This window comes from Microtus oregoni, unplaced genomic scaffold (assembly GCF_018167655.1).
Source record: "Microtus oregoni isolate MIOR12 unplaced genomic scaffold, Mior012 000011F_ref0000422, whole genome shotgun sequence".
Classification (NCBI taxonomy): Eukaryota; Metazoa; Chordata; class Mammalia; order Rodentia; family Cricetidae; genus Microtus; species Microtus oregoni.
The window spans coordinates 18,419,925-18,442,123 of NW_024543070.1; the positions used below are offsets into that span (position 1 = coordinate 18,419,925).

The window sequence follows — 22,199 nt, forward strand, 5'->3', positions numbered from 1 at the left end:
GAAAGGTTACTGGTTCATATTTCATTTCTTTTTAGATAGGGCCTCATGTATCCCAGGCTGGCCTCAAAGCCTGGCCTTGAAATATAGCCAAAACCTTTGAACTTTTTTTTTCTAAACAGGGTTTCTCTGTGTAGCTCTGGCTGTCCTGGAACTAGCTCTTGTAAACCAGGCTGGCCTCTAACTCAGAGATCCGCCTGTCTCTGCCTCCCGAGTGCTGGGATTAAAGGCGTGCGCCACCACACCAAGCCCCTTTTTATTATTAATCATCATCATTATTTATTATTATTATGTTTTGTTTGTTTCAAGACAGGGTTTCTCTGTGTAGCCTTGGCTGTCCCGGATTTCACTCTGTAGACCAGGCTGGCCTTGAACTCAGAGATCTGCCTCTGCCTCTGGAGTACTGAAACTGAAAGTGTGTGCCACCACCCTGAAACCCTCCTGCCTCTACCTCCTGAATGCTAGAGTCATTCCTGGCTGCTGTGCTGCTGGGGAAAGGACCCAAGGCATTGTGCATGCTAGCTTACTAAGCTACATCCCCAGACTTACCTTCCGAATTTTTTGAAAACCTTTTTAACCTATGAGCAGCAGGGAATTTACTTTGTAAAATGTGCCAGGCACGGTGAAACATACCTTTAAACCCAGCACTCAGGAAGCAGAGGCAGATAGATTACTGTGAGTTCTAGGCCAGCCTGCTCTAATAGCAAGTTCATAGTGAAACCCTGTCTCAAAACAAACAACAGCAAAAACCATGCATTGTAAAATGTACCCATGAACCAGACAAGCCTGTGGAGAGCTCCTAGCCATGAAGAACGCAAAGCTCTCCTCTCCCAGCCTCAGCCCGGGCTAGAAAGTGGACCAGTGGGGTAAACCCTCTCCTGGATGCCATGAATAGTTTGTGGATTTCATGGCAGTGATGAATTATCTTGGTGATGACCCCAGAGTCAGTCTAGCCCAGCTCATTAAATGTCACACCGACTGTCTGTTCTCATAGCCTGGTGTACTGTTTTATTTACTGCTGATAGACTATAGTACTCACATCTGGTCTCCTCAAGAGGGCCAGACTTGCTCTGGTTGAAGGGTAGTTTAATCTATTTGGCACTATGTAGAATCGCGTTAAACTCTTAATTCCTTGCTTATAATTTAGATACCTTGTCTTCGTATTGGTAAAATAAGCTTTGTACTCTTGCCTATGTCTTTGATGAGGTTTCCTGGCAGTGTAAACTCTTTAGCTATGGCTTTTCTAGCTGCCAGTGCGGCTCACAGTTTGAGACCCAGGACGGAGACTGTGATGGGAGTGAGGGCTCACCCGGGGCCAGGAACTGACGTTCAGATGATGAGGAGCAGGGCAGCCGGAAGGAGCCCATGCCCTTGTTCATCTGCTCAAGCAGGAGCCATCTCAGCCTCACTGGTCAGCTCCGGTAAGAACATAGTATCACCGTGCATGCTTCCGGGACCTGTTAGGCATGACAGGAAGCGCCACGCCGTGCTGGCATCAGGGCCCAGCAGGCTGGCTGAGCTGCAGCTGCTTTCATTCTCCTCATCACTGCTCAGAGCTAGCGCTGCCAGGGGCACCGTGAGATCCCAGCACTGGCCACACAGCCACCCGTTGTCTGCATGCACTGCCCTCACAGGAGCTGGCACTTAGTTTGTATCACTTCAAGTATTAGATTGGTGTCCTAATTATTTATTTTGGGAAAGGACCAAGTTACTATACATCTTAATGTTTGGGCCTGCGCTATTGGTACCTCATGCAGTGGTCACAAAGTTACTGAGTCTACATTTGCATCACTCTCAGTGTTTGGAGGTGGGAGTGTTCTGTGACCAGAGTCAGGAATGACACATGGGAAAATGCTGAAAAGTCTGGCCACCTGATCATTGCATCTAGAATGAGTGTATTTTAACAAAGTAAACATTAAACAATTTTATATACAAAATGCAACCTTATGGCTTTTCTTTGTTTGGCCTTTGTCCACTACCTCATGCGTGGAGTCACTTTGGACCAAAGATGCTCCTGTGGAATAGTCTGTGTTTAGAATCGTACATAATGCTAATGGGATGAATTCCAGACGGGCGCGGTGGGGGGGGGGGGCGGTGGGTTTCAAGACAGGGTTTCTCTGTGTAGTCCTGGCTGTCCTAGAACTTGAGCTGTAGACCAGGCTGGCCTCAAGCTCTCAGAGATCCGCCTGCCTCTGCCTCCCAAGTGCTGGGATTAAAGGTGTGTGCTGCCACCTCCTGGCTAAGGATTTTTTGTTTTGCATTTATCACCTTTTCTGTGTATAGGTGTTTTGCCTGCATGTGTGTATGTGTGCCATGTGTGAGCGGCGCCCTTGCAGGCCGGAAAGGGCATCGGTTGTTCACCATGATGTGGATGACGGACAGAACCTAACTTGGGTCCTCTGCAGGAGCAGAAAGTGGGGTTTTGGCTTTGGAGGGGGGAATTTGGAAACATAATTTATATATAAAATTTTAGCAAGAAACAATGTAAAATGACAACACACATTAAAAGTGAAAATAAGCCTGGTGTTGGTGGTGTACCCCTCACACTTTTAATCCAAGCTCTCAGGAGGCAGAGGCAGACCATTTCTGTGAGTTCAGAGTCTATAGAGTTCCAAGATAGCCAGAGCTATGCAGAGAAATCCTGTCTTGAGAGAGAACCTGTTGATAAAGACCACTTTCTATCCTGAAATAACTGTATAAAACATGATATCCTCAAGTCAAATACCTAGGAGCGACCTAATCTTTATTTCTCTTCAGAGAGAATGAACCCACAGAGAACGCCTATAGGTGAGAATGCAACTTTACCTGAACCGGAGTGACTTCTGCTAAGAATTCCTTCTGTACTTTCAGATAGCAATCCAGCGTACCACAGCCAATCTAGATCAAGCCTAGATTTAGTATCAGAAACACTGGTGCTACCCAGCTCTTTCCTGGCTATATTCTCAGTGGGCCATACTTAGCAAAGTCTTGGTTTAAAGATACCATTCACGGTGTTTAATATTTACATGGTACAACTGGTCACATGTCCTACTTGGCTCAACATACGTGTGAGACTCAGTACAGCTGAGTTTGAGAACTTGCCTGTATTTTAGGTGGGCTGGGTCAGAGGCAAATGATACCTCGGACGTCTAGATCAAATGCCGAGTGCAGTGGTTCTCAACCTGTGGGTCGAGACCCCTTTGGGGGGGGTCACATGTCAGATGTTTACATACAGTTAATAACAGAAGCAAAAGTCATGAATTAGTACGAAACAATGTTATGGTTGGGGTCACCACAACATGAGGAATGGATTAAAGGTTGGCAACATAGGAAGGTTAAGACCACTGTCTTACTGGTTTTCATTTTGGGGTTGTTTTAGAAGAGGGGTTCTCAGGAAGCCCAGACTGGCCTTGAACTTCTTATCTTCTTGCCTTGACATCACTAGTGCTAGGATTCCAGGTGTGCAATACTCCGCCATGGAAGTCTGACTTGTTCCCTCCAAAACATCTGGAACTTCTGATTCCATTAGACTCCACTCCAAAACCACCATCCACTTACACCGTAGCAGCTTTACCCCCTTACCTAGAATATTTCAGTAGCTTATTTCATCCCCAGCATTAACATCATCCAAGTTCTAATCATAGCTAGCATTTTGAAGATTTTGCTTTTTTTTTTTCTTGAGACAGGGTTTCTCTGTGTAACAGCCCTAGCTGTCCTGGAACTAGCTCTTGTAGACCAGGCTGGCCTCGAACTCACAGAGATCCGCCTGCCTCTGCCTCCCAAGTGCTGGGATTAAAGGCGTGCACCACCATTGCCTGGCTATTTATCTTTTTCTTAGCACTGCCATAGCTCTACTACTATTTCTTCTAGCTGACTATTGACGCACTGGTCCGCTAGACCAAGTCCTAGTCTGGTTTTGTCTGGGATGAGCCGTGAAGTGCCACCTTCCAAAACGAGCTGCTCTGGGAGAGTCTGTTGAGTGTGGTGACTCAAACAGAACCCCGGGAGGAAAGCACGAAGATGGCCGGTGCACGCTGACGTCAAGCCCGAGCCACAGCGTGCAAGGCCAGCAGGAGTGACACCATGGCGACGGCAGCTCACAAACATTTCAGTGGGGCTGGCTGAGAGTTTCCAAGTTCAGTCCATTATCGTCATGGTGGGAAGCATGGCAGCATGCAGGCAGACACGGTACTGGAGGAGCTGAGAGTTCTGCAGCAGGAGACTGTGCCACACTAGGCCTAGCTTGAGCATGTAAGACGTCAAAGGCCCCACTCCTACACACACACACACACACACACACACACACACAGTGCCACACTTCTTCCAACAAGGCCACACCTCCTAATTGTGCCATCCGCTATGAGCCACGCACTCGAACACTAGACTATGGGGGCCATCCCTAGTCAGACCACCACAGAGACATGTCTAAAACACCACTATCCACAAAACTAAAGATAACAACTAGATAGGTGTGGTGGAACAGGCCTATAATTCTTTCCTACTATGGAAATTATCACTAAAGGGTTTTTTTTAGAAAAAACAACAACAATAAAAAAAAAACTTTAAAAATTCTTAGGCAAGGCCGGGCGGTGGTGGCGCACGCCTGTAATCCCAGCACTCGGGAGGCAGAGGCAGGCAGATCTCTGTGAGTTTGAGACCAGCCTGGTCTACAAGAGCTAGTTCCAGGACAGGCTCCAAAACCACAGAGAAACCTTGTCTCGAAAAAACCAAAAAAAAAAAATTCTTAGGCAGGGGGCTGGAGAGACAGCTCAGTGGTTACGAGCACGCATTGCTCTCCCAGAGGACCAGAGTTCACTTCCCAGCACCCATATCAGATGGTTCACAGCCATCCATAACTCCAGCTTCAGGGAATCCAACTCCTCTGGCTTCTATGGGCACCTGCACAAATATGCACACACAAACACAAAACATTTAAAAAATTAAATACTTAGACACATGACTAGAGAGATGGCTCAGCATTCAGGAGCACCTGCCCTTTCAGAAGGCCCAGGTTCAGTTTCCAGCACCCACAAAGTGGCTCACAACCATCCATGACTTCAGTTCCAGGGAATCTAAGGCCCCGTTTCTGAGCTCCCACAGGCACTAGGCACAGATATACATCAGGCAAAACACTGATACACGTAAAAGTAAAACATTTTTTCTGAACTTCTTAGGCACATGGGTCATATTTTGAGAACCAGGCAAGGGTAGTGGCAATACAGGACAGTATAAACTATAGACTATGCCCACATGAGGTTTCTACTGACTGCTTCTCTTGCCAACTCCCCACCCCCCTTTTTTTTTTTCTTTTTTGAGACAAAGTCTCATTATGTAGCTCTGGCTATCCTGGAATTTACAGAGGGTGAAGATTAAAGGCATCTGCCACCATGCCCAGCTTGTTTGTTTTAAGATTTATTTATTTATTATGTGTACAGAGTTCTGCCTGCATGTCTGCCTATAGGCCAAAAGAGGGCACCAGATCTCATTAAGGATGGTTGTGAGCCACCAACCACCAAACTAGCCTTGAACTTGCTATGTATGAAAATATGACTCTGAATTTCTTATCTCCTGCCTCTACCTCCGAAGTGCTGGGATTACAGGCTTTCCATGCATGCTAATAAGAGGCACGCACTCTTTCAATTGAGCTTCTGTATTTTTGTGGGCTTTGTTATTTTGAGGCAGGGCTTTTCCATGTAGATCATGGCTGGTCTTGAACTCACAATCTTCCAGCTTCCTGAATGCTGAGGTTTCCATCTTAAACTACCAAGCCCAGTCATTTGTTTCTGCATTGTTGGGGGATGAATCCATCTTGGCTCTCCCCCGGCCAGCGCTCTACCCACTGCACGACACGCCCCGGCCTCGAGAAGCTTTCTGAAAGCCGGTCCTCGGCCTTGTTAACAGAGGAAGTCCCCGCCCCCGGTTGCCAGGGCGCTCTGTGGCGTTGCATTCTCATTGGCTGGCGACGGGTAAGGCGCGCAGCGGGAGGCCATTTCCAACGAGCTGGCGGGGGCGAAAGATGGCGACGCCCCTTGGGTGGTCGCAGGGGGGCTCCGGATCTGTGTGTCTCGCCTTCGATCAATTGCGGGACGTGATTGAATCTCAGGAGGAGCTGATCCACCAGCTGAGGAATGTGGTAGGCAGCCAGAGCTCGGGGAAAGGCCGCAACTGGACGCCTCCCCCCGGGGGCGAGGCCAGGCCCTCTTTGGATTAGGGGGCGTGGCTAGAATACAGTGCGGAGGGCGTCATCCTGGAGGCGGGGCTCACCTGGCTGCTAGGGGCAGAACCAAGAAGAACGGGACTGGGGGTTGTGGGGGGCAATGCCTGCCTGAAGTTAACCCAAATCAGGCGGTGTTCCCCACTCTGCCTGCTTGCTGAAGGGACAGGAAGATGCTCATTGAACCTCAGTGTCTCCACTTTTAGTGGAAATGACCTCACTGACTCCCAAAGCCTTCTGCGCACAGAAATCAGAACATTAAGTCATACTCCTCCCCAGTGTCAAATGCAGTCCTAATCGAATTTGGCCTTTCCCGGTGGTGGTTTAAGGGTCTCCAGACATTTCGGTGTGCGTTTGTTTCCAGCCTCAGCTAGTGGGTGCCAAGCATTGGCGTCACAGGTTGCCTTGGTGCTGGCTAGCAGGAGCCAACAGTTTTTGTTTTTTTCTATTTTAGTAACAATGTTGAGATATTTCTCTAGCTCAAAAAATAAAACTGGCTTCACATCTATTTTTCACTCTAATGATTTTTAGACAGTTTCTTCCCTTCTGTGCAGTTAGATTCAAGGGGGATTGTGAGAGGCATACTTAGCCTATTTCCAAAAAAATGTATGCTTCTGTGGGCACTGAATTCCCTTCAATTCCCTGAGGGTCCCCAGATCTTTCTCTTGGCAGCTCACTTTGGCATGTGTGTCCCCACCATCTGGAACATTTTTTCCCTTCTCATATTTAGCAGTCAGACATCAGGATTAATGCCACTGTCTCTGAGAGGAATCCTGGCCCTTAGTAAAGCTGGGTCCAGGGCTGTTCTGTGTACCACAGTCCACTGGGCTTTCCCCCACAACATACAGCATGAGCTGTCTTCAGGAGGCGGCTCGCTCCTTGCAGGGAGCACTTAGGACTGGGCCTCAGTAAATCTCTGGAACTAAAATCTCCTGTCCCAAGGCCTGAAGTCCTGGATATCATCCCCTTAGCCATCCTTGTCCCTGGTCCCTAGAGAGCAACCCCTCCCACCTTGGTCCCAGCCCCTTCCTGAGCCGGGCTCTGTTGCAGATGGTTCTCCAGGACGAAAATTTTGTCAGTAAAGAAGAGTTCCAAGAAATAGAGAAGAAACTGGTGGTGAGTAATGGTGTCTGCAGACGCCTGATTTCCTCCCGATTCCCAAGATCCCGGTGTCTGGGCAGGGTCCTTGTAGTGAGGCTGAGTCTTCCTGCACCCAGGCTTCAGCGCCTTTGAGAAAGGGAGTTAGTTAGGGGACCCTACAAGACCCAAGGTGTCTTGGGATAAAGCGGTAATCACCTCCCCTGCAGGAAGAGAAAACTGCTCATGCCAAAACCAAGGCCCTCCTGGCCAAGGAAGAGGAGAAATTGCAGTTTGCCCTCGGAGAGGTGGAGGTACTGTCCAAACAACTGGAGAAGGAGAAGCTGGCCTTTGAAAAAGCGTGAGTGAGTGGGCCCCAGGAAGAGGTGTGGAGGCTGGGGGCTTATCTGCCTTCTGCCTGCCCACCCTTTCATTGTAACTTCCCCTGCGCAGGCTCTCCAGTGTCAAGAACAAAGTCCTGCAGGAGTCTAGCAAGAAGGACCAGCTCATCACCAAGTGTAATGGTAGGCGGGAGGCCCGTGCTGCCCCTCAAGTTAACATACACGGGCTCTTTCCCAACAGCCCAGGGCCTGTGACAAAATCAGGGTTCTACCCCAACTTCTGCCCCCGGCTGAGGATACAGGCAAGTCCAGGCGGGTCACACCCTCGAAAAGGCCTTCAGGGACCAGGCAGGTCACGGAAATGATGGATGAAATCGGTGTGCGATATTCTTCACAGCCATAAAGGAACGGGCTTGCTCCCATTTTTCTTGAAACATACAACCTTCTTAGTCCACCTTCTGTTTTTTCCCATTTTTGATAAGTGTTAGAGATAGTGCACCCAACTGATAACCTTGCTTCTAGAGGAGTCGTAGAACAAGCTCAGTCCTCCTGGGGAGCTGGTCTTCCACTCAGGACCAAGCGACTCATGAAAGCCGTGCCCCTCCCGTGAGAACAGGGCCAGGATCCCCAGATCTTTTAGAAAAGAATCTAGGAGCCAAGTGTTGTGGCACATGGTTCTGATCCCAGCACTCAGAAGGTTGAGGCAGGAAGATGGGAGTTTGAGGCCATCCTGGATGGTGTAAGACCTTGTCTCAAGAGCAGAAAAGAATTTTCAAGCCAACTTTAATGGGAAAAATCTGAATTATTAGTGTAGGCAACTAATTTAGGCAATTTGAAAGAATTTTATTCACGGAGTAAAATCTGCTGAGCTGCTGGGTTTCAGCTCTGCCATCTGCTATGTACACATCTTTGGCCACTTACTGGTCCATGGCGTGCTCTGAGCTGAGGGGCGGCACCTTTCAGTTCCAGAGACTGCTAGACTTGTTACTTAGCCTAAGAATTGTCTATGAATTCCATGCATGGAATCTGTTCACTCTCTGTAGCAGATCTTCAATAGGCCAGAGACGGCCTGAGCCCAAGAGGGTTAAGGTCCCTCCCTAAGCCTAACAGATAGTTACTGTCTCCCCGCACCCCCAACTCCTCCCTTATCATCTTTTCTACCTAGGGGTTGGAGAGATGGCCTAGCAATTAAGAGCTCTGACTGCTCTTCCAGAGGACCCGGGTTCAATTCCCAGCACTCACATAGCAGCTAACAACTGTCTATAACTCCAAGATCTGACACAGACATACATGCAGGCCAAACATCCCTATCCAGAGAACCCAGAGAACTGGAATTATTTCCTGGTATAGCCAGAGATGTCTTTCCTTAGGCATTTTCTTCTACCACAATCAACCCAGGCCCTAGGGCTCACCGTGTGTCATGGGGTCAGGGTCTGGCTTCCTCTCCACAAAATGTCCTGCTCCTCTCCAATGGGCTACAAGTCCTCACCTAGGCAGTGCGGTGCTGTGACCCTCGCTTTAATCAATATTCCTACCTGACCCTTTGTGATTCAGTTTTGTTTTTATATTTACATAGTTTTTTTCTTCCTTCCTTTCTTGATCTTTAATTTTTTTGAGACAGGTTCTCTCTGTGTAGCCCTGGCTGTCCTAGAACTTGGTATGTAGACCAGGCTGGCCTTGAACTCACAGAGATCCTTCTGCCTCTGCCTCCAAATACTGGAATTAACAGGTGCCACCACTTCCCAGCTAGTCACACAGATTCCTAGTTCTTTCCCAAAAGAATTTTAGATGCAGTTAATTTCATATTATCCAGAAGACCTTGAGAACCAGACTCCAAGGCCCTGTCCTGCCGCGCACTGAGATCCTTCCTAAGTCTCTCGCCTTCATCTCTGTCTCTTTCCTCTTTTCTACTCTGTTCATCTGGGCCCACATTTTATCTGAACTGATAATGCACCAACATTTCTGCATGGTTGGAGCTTGTGCTGTAGTTTCCTCTTCTCCTTCCTTTCTTGTATGTGTACATGCCTGTTTGTATGTTCGTGTCCATGCAAGGACCAGAGGCCAAAATTGGGCAGCTTCCTCAATCACTCTCCCCATTTTTATTTTATGTGCATGAATGTTTTGCCTTCGTGTGTGTGTGTGTATGTATGTATGTATGTATGTATATATGTATGTATATCTGCACTGCATGTGTGACTGGTCCCCACAGATACAGAAGAAAGCGTCTAATTCCCTGGGGCTGGAATTAGTGTGTGAGCTGCCACATGGGTAATGGGACTTGAAATGGGGTCCTCTGCAAGAGGAACAAGTGCTTTTACCACTGAGCTGATTCTTCAACCCCCTGACATTTATTTTAAAGCAATGGTTTTGTGTTACAGTTCTTGTATGTGTGTGCATGTATACATCACACCCTACACGTGTGGAGGTGAGGGAAGATTTGGTCTTCACGTTTTCCTTCCACTGTGTGGGCCCTGGAGATTGAACTCAGGTCCTCTATGTGTTAGGGAAGAACTTTAACCAGCTGTGCCATCTCGCTGGCCCACTGCCCTGGCTGTGACAAGGTCTCACACTGAACCTGAAACTTGCCAGTTTGGGCTAGACTTCTGTCTAGCCATCCAGAAAGCCTCAGGGACCCACTGTCGGGATTACAGGGACACACAGTTGCACCCCCCGTGGGTGCTGGGTATCCAGATTGTGTGCTCACATTCGTTGTGCAGCAAGCACATTACCAACTGAACCCCCTCCTCAGCTCCCATTCCACTTACCTTGTATGTGCTCGTGTGTGGGTGTGGGTGTGCATGTGTGCACCTGCATATGGAAGCTGGAAGACAACCTTCAATTTCATCCTGAGGACTGGTACCCACTTCCTTTAAGAAAGGCTCTCTCAAAAAAAAAAAAAAAGGAAGAAAAAGAAAAAAGAAAGGCTCTCTTGCTGGGCAGCGGTGGTGTACACCTTTAATCTCAGCACTCGGGAGACAGAGGCAGGGGGATCTCTGTGAGTTCAAGGCCAGCCTGGTCTACAAGAGCTAGTTCCAGGACAGACACCAAAACTACAGAGAAACTCAGATTCTCATGCTTGCAAGGCAAGTGTTTTACAGACCAAGCCCTTCTCAGCCTCCAATTTTTTAAAATATTTTTCAAACTTCAATGACTTTGTTTTTTTAGGTTTATTCATCTTAATATTTTGTATGCATGGATGTATCTTCTGCATGTGCCTGGTGCCCTCGGAAGCCAGAGGAGGGCATCATATTCCCTGGGACTAGCTAGAGCTACAGAAGATTGTTAACTCTCATGGGTCTGGGAATGGAATCCAGGTCCTCTGGAAGAGCAGCCAGTACTCTTAACCACCAAGTCCACTCTCCAGTCCCCGCACCTCTTTTTTTTTTTTTTGAAATGGGTTCTCAGGCATCCCAGGCTGGCCCCGAGCTTGCTATTGAATGACTTTGAATCCATCCTCCCGCCTTCACCTCCTCGTATTGCTCTTCCTTTCTTTTTCTCTCTTTAATGGTTCTGGCAGCTGGACCCAGGGCTTAGCATGCTAAGCATAAGCTGCTCTCTACCAGTGAACATATTCCCAGTCCTGTGCAGTCTTTTCCTCAGTGGGATATGCCCCTCCCCGACTGTGTGATCAGAAATTTCCAGCGCTCCATGAAGGGCAGTTATATAAATGAATGCTCTTAGATCCTGATAGCCACCTGGATTTTTTATCCAAGACACAGAAATCTATGTATTGAATGTGCACCTGTTTAGGAGAGAGGCTTTTCCATGACTGTCCTCACATCCTCTCCATGCTGCCTTGGAAGAGGGACGTATGAGGAAACAGGCCTCAAAAGCAGCTAAGCCAGCATGCTAACACTGCCTCATCGGTATGAGCCTCTCTGAAATGTGTGGCCTCATCCTGCGCTCTCATCGGTTTCTCTTCTGTCTGCCGTTTGTTTCTCTCTCTCTCTCTCTCTCTCTCTCTCTCCCCCCGCCCCCGTATGGGAGCCTCATACATGCTAGGCAAGTGTTCTAGGAATGAGTCACACCACCAGCCTTCAACGCCTGAGTCTTTATTTTTATTTATTTATTTTTCTGGAACTCACTCTGTTGACCAGGCTGATCTCGAACTCACAGAGATCTGCCTGCTTCTGCCTCCCGAGTGCTGGGATTAAAGGTGTGCACCACCACCCAGCACACTTATTTATGGTTTTTTTTTTTCTGTTGAGACAGGTAGCCCAGGCTGGCCTCAAACTTGGTAGGAGACCTTGGGCTCCCAATACTCTCAGCTCTGGCATGTGCCAACACCCTCAGTGTAATTTCTGTTTTTTTTTAAATATTTATTTATTAATTATGTATACAATATTCTGTGTGTGTGTGTGTGTATCTGCAGGCCAGAAGAGGGCACCAGACCTCATTACAGATGGTTGTGAGCCACCATGTGGTTGCTGGGAATTGAACTCAGGACCTTTGGAAGAGCAAGCAATGCTCTTAACCTCTGAGCCATCTCTCCAGCCCTGGTTTTTTTTAAAAATTTATTTATTTATTAAGGATTTCTGCCTCCTCCCCGCCACCGCCTCTCATTTCCCTCCCCCTCCCCCGATCAAGTCCCCCTCCCTCATCAGCTCGAAGAGCAATCAGGGTTCCCTGACCTATGGGTAGTCCAAGGACCACCCACCTCCATCCAGGTCTAGTAAGGTGAGCATCCAAACTGCCTAGGCTCCCCCAAAGCCAGTACGTGCAGTAGGATCAAAACCCAGTGCCATTGTTCTTGAGATCTCAGTAGTCCTCATTGTCCACTATGTTCAGCGAGTCCGGTTTTATCCCATGCTTTTTCAGACCCAGGCCAGCTGGCCTTGGTGAGTTCCCGATAGAACATCCCCATTGTCTCAGTGTGGGGGTGTACCCCTCGCGGTCCTGAGTTCCTTGCTCGTGCTCCCTCTCCTTCTGCTCCTGATTTGGACCTTTCTGGGTTTTATTTTTGAGGATTTTTTAAAATTTATGTGTATGAGTGTTTTGTCTACACATATGTATGTGTATGTGCCATGTGTGTGCCTAGTACCTGTGGAGGTGAGAAGAGGGTGCCAGATTCCCTAGGCACCTCTCTCTCTGCTAGATAGATAATAATATCTATGTTAGAGAGAGAGTTAATTCACATATTTAGGAACCACCATGTGGGTGCTAGGAACCAATTCAGGCTCCTCTGGAAGAGTCCGGGCTCTTAAGCACTGAGCCGTCTGTCCAGCCTCTAGTTCCTGAGTCCTAACTCTTCTTTTGGGGAAGATGAACACATGTCTGATGGGTTCACAGACATCATTGCCCACAGGCGGCCCTCTATAGCACAGGGCTGGGCACCCACCTTGCCCTTTATAGGTCCGGTTGGTGGACGTGGCCAAACTCGATGTTTCTGATCCCAAAGTCCATCCATTCCACAGTACACAGATCTATGAAACACTGTTTCAGGTCTTAGGGAGTGAAGGAGACAATAGTCCCTGTCCTTATGAACCGTGTGTCATAGTTGTAGAAGGACATGAGTGACATATGAGGTGTGTTAGACATCGGCAAGGAGAAAGGGAGCAGGGACGGGGACTCGGAAGGGGAGGGGTGTAATTTCTAGATGAAGGGTCTAACCAAGGATGTGTAAAGGCCCAAGAGCAGCAGCTAAGAGCCAGGGCTTTGGCCTTCTTCTTTCCAAGGAATTTTTGCCCATCCTCACCTGGGCGAGGTTTGTAATTGAATGGTGACATCGCTGACTTACTGTCCCCACTCCCAAGACCCCATAAATTTGCTGATACGTCAGGGCCTCGTGATGAACACCTGTAATCCCAGGCTGAGTAGAAGGACCAAAAATTTAAGGCCTACCAGGGTTACAGAGTGAGTTTAAGGCTAGCCTGGTCAACCTAATGAGACTGTGCTTAAAAACCAAGTAGAAAGTAGATGGGTGTGGCCGTGCGTACTAGGCTGAGGCAGGTGAGTGTCTTGCATTTGAGGCTAGCCTGGTATGCATAGCAAGTTCTAGAACAGCCAGAGCTACATAATGAAGAGAAAAATAGTAGAAAGAGGGAAGCATGCCTTTAATCCCCCACTCTGGGGGCAGAGGCAGGCTGTTCTCTGTGAGTTCGAGATCAGCCTGGTCTACAGAGTGAGTTCTAGAACAGCTGGGGGCTGGGGCTGTGTCGAAAGACTCTGACTAAAAAAAAATTAAAAAATAAAAAATAAAGGGTTGGGGATATAGCTCAGTGATAGAGCACTTACCTGTCATGTGTAAGAGCCTGGGTTCAGTCTCCAACAAAGAAAAACAAACTCATTCATACTGAGGCACTGCAACTGTTCAAAGATAACCGAGTGGCAAGAGCAAACCTCTGGAACGCCCCACAAGGGAAGACCTCCGCTCAGGAGCGGCCTGAGAGATGGGAACCTCCCCTCCTCCCTGCCTCTCTCCCCCACAGAAATTGAGTCTCACATTATAAAGCAAGAAGATATACTTAATGGCAAAGAGAATGAGATTAAAGAGTTACAGCAAGTTATCAGCCAGCAGAAACAGATTTTCAGGTGAGGGGCCGGGCCAGGCTTGGGGGTTGCTGATGGAAGTGGGGAGCCTGACTTGGCCCCTACCCAGGGCTGTCCAGCCTACGACCAGCTGGCTCCGTTGCAGGAATCACATGTCCGACTTCCAGATCCAGAAGCAGCAGGAGAGCTACATGGCCCAGGTGCTGGACCAGAAGCATAAGAAAGCCTCGGGAACACGTCGGGCCCGGAGCCGCCAGTGTCCCAGGGAAAAATAAAATGCTGGTTGCCTTGCTGGTCTCTAAATGCAATGCCCAACTTCTACCTTCTCTATTCTGGGGAGACCAGCTCTTCCCCTCCATCCTGGGGACCCCCACCACACTGGGCAGAGGAAACACTGCCCAGTCTCCAGCCCCTGCTGCTGTACTACTCCTTTGGGATAGGATAGTGCCCATGGTAACGGAGTGGGAACTGCTGCTTGCTTTTGGTGGTTAGTCTTCTCTATACTCAGCCCGGATTAGCCCAGTCACACCCTGCCTGAACTTCAGTGAATGTGATTCTCTGAGGTTGGCTGTAGGGTTAGGGAAGAATGGAGTGTGTGCGTGTGTGCATGCGTGTGTGTGCATGTGTGTTGGTGTAGCCCTGACTACAGACTTTAAGACTGGATTCCAGAACCACAGTAAATCTGAGAAACCAGAAGAACCCAGATAATTAAAAAAAAATGTGTATGAGCTGGACTGTGGTGGTGCACACCTTTAATCCCAGCACTTTCCAGCATTTGGGAGGCAGAGGCAGGCAGATCTCTATATGAGTTCTGAGTTTGAGGCCAGCCCTGGTCTACAGAGCAAGTTCCAGAAGAGCCAAGGCTACATGGAGAAACCCTGTCTCGAAAAACAAACCCCCCCAAAACAACATGTGTATGCACTAGCCATCCAAAGCACTCCTGCACCTTCTTACACTAAAGAACAAAAACTTCAGCAGGGCGGTGGTGGCGCACACCTTTAATCCCAGCACTTGGGAGGCAGAGGCAGGCGGATCTCTGTGAGTTCGAGACCAGCCTGGTCTACAGAACTAGTTCCAGGACAGGCTCCAAAACTACAGAGAAACCCTGTCTCGAAAAACAAAACAAAACAAAACAAAAAGAACAAAAACTTCCACAGGGAGGAGGAGGCTACACAACCTTAAATCTGGAAAACAGGGAAAGGGCCCCAGCCCGCTCAAGTTGCTCAGGCAGGCCTTGATGGGGTGAAAGGTTAAATCCTCTCAGAAGTCTTCACTGAGTGTGCCCCTAAGTGATCTTGGGGAACTCAGGATCCACAGGATTGGTTAAACCTGGCTTGTGCTGGGTCAGTGTGAGGGTGGGCATAAAGCTGGGCCAGTGCTCTGGCCTCAGGGTCAGCTGGGGCCTGAGTCATAGTGGGACCTTCAAGCCAGAAGTTAAGGGCAAGTCGTGTGCTATTGTCAGAGGACAATGACAGCTGGTGGCTGCTTCCCTACTAGGAAGGAAGGAATGCTGTGGGGCACCGCAATAAGGTCCTGTGTGCCTGGGACCTTAGAGGGAACCCTACAGTGGTTGGTTTGTCTCCCAGCTTTGTTCTGGGTGCTAAGCAGCTTGGGAAAGCTAGCCAGCGCCTGCCTGATTCTCCTTACCCTATCCAAGGTGGTGTATGGACGTGAGAAGTCAAGGAAGCATATGGATTGTAGCTAAGGAAGCCATGGAGGAGTTTCCTTGCAATGTTAAAGAGTTGGGGGCTGAGGATATGGAACTTCAAGCTCACACCCTGACCGGCTCAGAAGTCCCTTGCAAGGCCAGAGTTTTCCCACCTGTGTTAGGTGGAGTTGGGCATAGCTGTTTGCTCCTTTTCAAAACTAGGCCTGTCTTTCTCTCACCTGCCTGTCAGTCAAAGTCTGGAGCCCCAGCCCTGTGTTCCACCTGTGCTGGAGAAAGTTCGGGCAAGGGGGTTTGCACCGGATAGTGCCCAGGACTTGGGTCTCTGCTGACAACTCCGCTAGCTTCAGCGTAGACACTGGCGCTTTAAGACGCTTTGACCCCATGGCATCCCGGCGGGGCGGAGACAGTGCAGGCGCCACCAGCGGAGGCATTGCCCGGGAGGTAGTGCTAAGTGTCCTGCCCACCATGCTGACTGCGCTCGCCCCGCCAGCCCTTCCAGGGCTCTCAAGGCAGCTGCCTGCCCCTGCCCGGCGTCAGGATTCATCCGGTTCGTCCGGCTCCTACCACACAGCTCCGGGTTCTCCGGAGCCCCCGGACGTTGGGCCGGACACAGAAGGCCGGGGGACTTGGCTCTGGGTGGCCCCTGGGCGGGGGGCGGGCGCGCAGCCTGTGCTGTCCGTCAGCGCCCAGAATAGCCGCCAGCAGCACAGCTCCGGCTCGGATTTCCCGCGAGGCCCGGGCTCCGGCCCGCTGCCGCCCCGGCCCCAGCTGCGCATGCTGCCGTCGGGGGAGATGGAAGTCATCTTCGGCGCCAGGGCTCTGTTCAGCCGCTCCGACGCGGAGGATCGGGAGGAACAACAGCTCATGGCGCCTGCCATCAGCAGTCCGTTGCTGCCCGGGTCACCGTCTCCTGTGTCAGTGTCGCCGCAGCCGCAGGCCCCCGACGGGGGCTCTCGCTGGGCCACCTACCTGGAGCTGCCGCCCCGCGGGCCGAGTCCGGCCGTCTCAGGCCAGTACGAGTGTGTGGAGGTGGCCCTAGAGGAGCGCACCGCGCCGGTTAGACCCCGCACGGTGCCGAAGCGTCAGATCGAGCTGCGTCCGCGGCCTCGGAGTCCCTCGCAGGACAGTCGCGCGCCTCGTCCCCGACTGCTCCTGCGCACTGGCTCCCTGGACGAGTCTCTGAGCCGCTTGCAGGCCGCCGCGGGCATCGTACAGACGGCGCTGGCCAGAAAATTGGGCTCTGAGGTCCCGGCCCCCAGCAATGCCACTTTTAGATCCACGGGGAAACCAGAACCCACGACGAATCCTCGGGAAACAACACGCAGCACCCGTGTGGTCCCGGAAGAGGTCAAGGCTCGGCCACCCGGCGCACAAGATAGTTCTGTCCACACCAAAGCCCCGCGGCCTTGGCCCAGTCTCCGAGAGCGAGCAATTCGGCGGGACAAGCCGGCGCCTGGGACCGAGCCGCTGGGACCTGTTAGTTCCAGCATCTTTCTGCAGTCAGAGGAAATAATCCAACAGGCTCACGAACGGGAATCCAAGACTCAGTTCCCTCGTGAGACTCCCGATCGAATCGTACCGAGAACACGAAGTCCTCCCTTCCATTCTAGAAGCTCCCGAGTGGTTCCCAGTAGGGTTGTGAGACCAAGGAGCCCATCTCCTCCGCAGCAGACTCCAAACGGGGCCGTGCGGGGTCCTCGGTGCCCGTCCCCCCAGAACCTCTCACGACCTCATAGGACTGTCTGGAGAATGGGCAGTCCGTCCTTCCCTGAAGCATCTTCTGAGTGGGAAAATCGGAATGAGGCCGTAGAGGACTACAGCAGAAGGAGCCCTTCCCCTCCACTTCTTTCCCAGTGGACTCAAGGTGTCGCTAGAGTTGGGAACCCAGGTCCCGAAACTCCTTCTCTGTGGAAGGCTCCACATTCGACAGGTGGAGATGCTGTAGGGCTGAGTAGGGGCCGGTCCTCGCCAGCCCTGCTCCCACAGGAGTTACCTGATCATCCTATTGAAACAAGTAGCCCATCGCCCCGAGAGACATGGGGTCCTATTGTGCAGGGCTCATCGACGGTATTGCGTCAGGAAGCTATGAATGGCCTAACTCAGGAGTTGGAGCCGCCTACACCACCAGCCCCCGGGACTCCAGAACTCACAGAGGCGCAGTGTCTGCTCACCCTGGAAAATGCGGATAATGCCTTCAAAGGCAGGCAGCCGTCTCCAGTTGTCGATACACCGGAACCTCCCGGAAGTCATCTCACAAGCATCCTAGACGACGTTGTGTGCCCAGAAGCCTTGGCCTCGGGAGAAGCAGCTTATGGACGGTCGCGCGTGACTATTCCGCGGCCGCGAGACGTGCGCAAGATGGTTAAGACCACTTATGCGCCAAGCTTTCCCGCGGGAACCCCAAGTTCCGGGCTTCCCGCGCCTTCTGCTGACACCCGCGGGGACGGCGATGCATCAAAAGCTCAGGAGCTCCCCGCGCTGGAGTCGCCGGCCCCGGCTCATTACACTTCCATTTTTCTCAAGGACTTTCTGCCGGTAGTACCTCATCCCTACGAGTCACCAGAGCCTTCACTCCATGCGACCCCTAAGGATGTCTCCCACTCCAACCAGGTCCCGAGGCGGAGGGCAGAGAACAACACCGCGAAGCCTTTCGCGCGCAGTGAGATCCGCTTGCCTGGCGCTCTAGTCTTGAGCCGCCGGCGGGAGAAAACCCCAGCTGTCCAAGGATGCGGTCCTGGGGTAGAAAACCTGGATGCTGAGGCCCAGCGCCTGGTCCCAGAACACGAGGGTCGAACCAGTCCCTTAGGAGGCGCTCACACCTCAACCGAGTGGTCCCCTTTAGGATCAGCAGGGACCCAACCTCCTCACCCCGGCTCCCCGCAGGCATGTCCCAACTCGAGCCTTGGGACAGCACCCGAATTGGAGACACCACTTGTGGCTCCTGCAAAGGTGGTTCAGGCGCCCCTCCCGCGGGAGCCTCAGGCGACAGCGACCAGGACCGCTGCACCCCTCCCGCGAGCTGCCTCTGCGCCTCCCACGGATCGACTCCCTCCTGCATCCACCCAGGGGGCGCGGAGGCTTCCAGGAGCCGCGCCACCAGGAAAGGTCCTCGTAGACCCGGAGAGCGGTCGCTATTACTTTGTGGAGGCTCCACGGCAGCCGAGGCTACGGCTACTCTTCGACCCCGAGAGCGGGCAGTACGTGGAAGTGCTGCTGCCGCCCTCGCCCTCTCTTTCCCGGCCGCCACGACAAGCCTATGCCCCGCTGGCCCTAGGGCCGGGCCTCTACCCGCCCGCCTATGGGCCTGTCCCTGGCTCGTCACTGACGCCGCCGTCCCCCAATCTCCCGGCCCTTGGCAGTCTCCAGCTACCCTGGACCCCTGAAGCCGGGCCCCTGGAGGGGATGTACTACATGCCCTTGAGCGGGACCCCCAGTCCGGCTCCACCGATGCTCTTTTGTGCCCCGCCCTCCAGTTCCGGTCCCATCCAATCCAGCAAGGGTTCCGTGTTTCCTTTGTGAAGCTTCAGGTCGCGGTCCCCTTGGAGTTGTGTTCCCTAGAAGGCTTTGGGAGTTCTGGTTCCTAGTCACTTAATTTTTCCTCCTCAACTCTTTGGCTAGTTCCAGCCAGTCCCCAGACCAGAAGTGACCTTAAGAGAATGTATCTGCTCCCTGGGCTGACAACGCTGGATCATCATTAACAAATGCCTGGCTGCCTATGCTCCGCCCCCCCCCCCCCCCCCCCCCCGCAACAAAAAATGTGTATCCCTTTCCCAAACCTTCCCAGGGTGTGGTGTATGTGTGTATGCAGGCAAGCAAGTATGTCAAAGTGAGACCACTAAGAGATGCTGGGGTTTCCCAGAATGGAGGGTGTGGGAGTAGCAGGGCCAGGGCTGCCTATGGTGATGGTGAACTGTTGGTCTCTACCTAACACCGGGCCCCAGGCGGGTGGGCAGGACAGTGGGTGCTGCAGAGATGGAGGGGATGGGGGACAGCCATCAAATCTGGGTTTGAGCCTTGCTCTGGAAGGTTTTGGGAGAACACAATGAGGCCCCGGCCCGCTCAGGGCTGAGAATGGCAGCTGTGGGGATAGTATGTGAGGTGGAAGATGGATGTTGTATAAGGAGACGTGGAGGGTCGGGTTGGAACTGCAAGTCCCAGGATCGCTGTGGTCCCTGTAAAGACAGCCAAAGGGACAAGCAACTCCTTGGCAGAAAGGCCTGCAGAAGGCACTAGGAAACGAGGAAGGGGAGTGACGTTGTTCTTCTTTGGGCTTTCTGTTGATTGCTAGGGGTGACTAGGTACAAGGGGTGAACTAAAGAATGTCAAGTGATCAGTAAATACTTCTCTTGGCCAGCTATTCCTGAAGACTGACAGAACAATCTAGAAAAATAAATTAGTTTTAGGAGTTGTGGTTGTTTAACCAAAATGGAAAGGCAATGGAGGGATGACGGCTAACAGTTCACAGCATGGAGCCTAACTCCTAACACATCAGGCCCCAGCGTCTGTCTTCTGTGAGCCATCCGCACCCAGGCAGGAGGCAAGTGAATCTCTAAGATGACAAGAAGGGGAAGGCTGGGGTTTAGCGTAGGGGCATGCTCTTGGTGTCTAGAAGGGAGGGCAGAGCTAGCAAGAGAAACCCAGGTGTGGTGGTGCATGCCTTTAGCCCAGAACTTCAGAACTTGGGAGGCAGAGGCAGGCAGATAAATCTCTGTGAGCTCCAGGCCAGCCTAGTCTACAAAATGAGTTTGAGTTCCAGGGCAGTCAGGGCTACACACAGAGAAACCCTGTTTCAAAAGACCATAAAAAAAAAAAAAAAAAAAAAAAAAAAAAAAAAAAAAAAAAAAGCTGACAAGGGGCAGAAGAAGGATGTCCATGCAGAAGCAACAGTGCCCAACAGTGCCCACACAGGGACTGGCCCTTCAGGCTGCTCACAGCCCAGGGAAGCCCCAGACCTGTGTTCCACCTGCCCTGAGGTAAACTGAGAGATGGAGCATGTATGTCTCTGTGGGATGGGAAGTGATCTCTGTAGATTTGAGCCTGAAGTGACTGGACCTTGCTGGAGGGTGTTTGGAGAGGGACAGTTCCCACTAGAAGCAGGGTCAGGGCTGGCGATTGATAGCTTTCTGGTTCCAGGCCTATGCAACTAAGATCCCCCAGATCCCCTACCAGCCTTGCCCTGGACTGGAAACTGGCTAAAACACTAAATCAGAATAGCCTGAACATCTCTACCAAAGATTCTGATCCCCATGGCATAGAGGGACCAGGCCACCCCCAGAGTGCATCGTCTTGTCCTGGTGTGCAATAAATGGCTGGCCATGGAAAGCCATGGTGACTGTGATAACAATCAGTGTATAATCCTTATTTCCTGCTGCCATCCTTAAAACAAAACAACCCATTTTTCCCTGGAGTGGTGGTACCTACCTTAAATTCTAGCACTTGGGAGGCAGAAGCAGGTAGATTTTTTTGAGTTCAAAACCAGCCTGGGGGGGCTGGAGAGATGGCTCAGTGGTTAAGAGCATTGCCTGCTCTTCCAAAGGTCCTGAGTTCAATTCCCGGCAACCACATGGTGGCTCACAATCATCTGTAATGAGGTCTGGTGCCCTCTTCTGGGCTGCAGACATACAGACAGACTATTGTATACATAATAAATAAATAAATAAATAAATACCAGCCTGGTTTACAGAGCAAGTTCCAGGACAACTCAGGGCTGTCTCAAAATAGCCATGTAAAAAACACTTAAAATTCTGTATTTTTATTTTATGAGTGTTTACCTGCATGTATGTATGTATACCACATGCATGCCCATGAAGACTAGAGGGCATTGAACCCCCCGGAACTGGAGTTACAGATGTTTATGAACCACTATGTGAGCAATGGGAGCTGAGTCCAGGTCCTCAGGAACAGACGCATTTGTTCTTAACCACTAAACTTTGGTCAGCTTGTCGCTTCCCTCCCCCCCACCCCCCGACAGACAAGGTTTATCTGTATAACAGCCCTGGCTGTCCTGGAACTCACTCTGTAGACCAGGCTGGCCTTGAACTCACAGAGATCCACCTGCCTCTACCTCCTGAGTGCTGGAACTAGCTGGGACTAAAGGTCCACACCCAGCTAGCTTGCTCCCTCTTAACCCCCACAAAGCCCTTCCATGCCTGGCTCTGGCCTGGGTGAAGGGGACTCTGCAGTCAGAGAGAGATCATGTATGCTCTCACATACTGTGGTTGCCAACCTTACCACAAGGAGAACCCTAGGCTGGCAACCACAACCATGGCCACATTCCTCCTGGTGGCTGAGTGACCTAGAGGCACTGGGGACTACTCTCATCATGGCTCCTCTGGTAGGAGGATATGTCTCTTCTCTCTGAGCTTTCACATCCTCACAGTAGAATAAAGATGACTGTAACCGACTGCCTCACCCCCAGGGTGTTCAGCACAGT

At 51.1% G+C, this 22,199-nt stretch overlaps 2 protein-coding genes across 2 annotated transcripts; both read left to right on the top strand.

Annotated features, from left to right (window-relative positions):
- Positions 1-5,968: 5,968 nt before the first annotated feature.
- LOC121453558 (spermatogenesis-associated protein 24) lies at positions 5,969-14,390 on the top strand. Its single transcript, XM_041660428.1, has 6 exons — positions 5,969-6,109; positions 7,241-7,306; positions 7,498-7,628; positions 7,721-7,791; positions 14,037-14,139; positions 14,243-14,390. The coding sequence occupies exons 1-6, from the start codon at positions 5,993-5,995 to the stop codon at positions 14,370-14,372; spliced, it is 618 nt and encodes a 205-aa protein (XP_041516362.1). The 5' UTR covers positions 5,969-5,992; the 3' UTR covers positions 14,373-14,390.
- A 1,793-nt stretch (positions 14,391-16,183) lies between these two features.
- Positions 16,184-20,526, top strand: LOC121453135 (proline-rich basic protein 1-like). Its single transcript, XM_041659646.1, has one exon. The coding sequence runs from the start codon at positions 16,232-16,234 to the stop codon at positions 19,283-19,285; it is 3,054 nt and encodes a 1,017-aa protein (XP_041515580.1). The 5' UTR covers positions 16,184-16,231; the 3' UTR covers positions 19,286-20,526.
- Positions 20,527-22,199: the final 1,673 nt, after the last annotated feature.

Coding starts and splice junctions, on each gene's coding strand:
- LOC121453135 (XM_041659646.1), top strand. CDS start 16,232: ATGCTGACTGCGCTCGCCCCGCCAGCCCTTCCAGGGCTCTCAAGGCAG.
- LOC121453558 (XM_041660428.1), top strand. CDS start 5,993: ATGGCGACGCCCCTTGGGTGGTCGCAGGGGGGCTCCGGATCTGTGTGT. Junction 7,307..7,497: donor AAATAGAGAAGAAACTGGTG/GTGAGTAATGGT, acceptor CCTCCCCTGCAG/GAAGAGAAAACTGCTCATGC. Junction 7,792..14,036: donor GCTCATCACCAAGTGTAATG/GTAGGCGGGAGG, acceptor TCTCCCCCACAG/AAATTGAGTCTCACATTATA.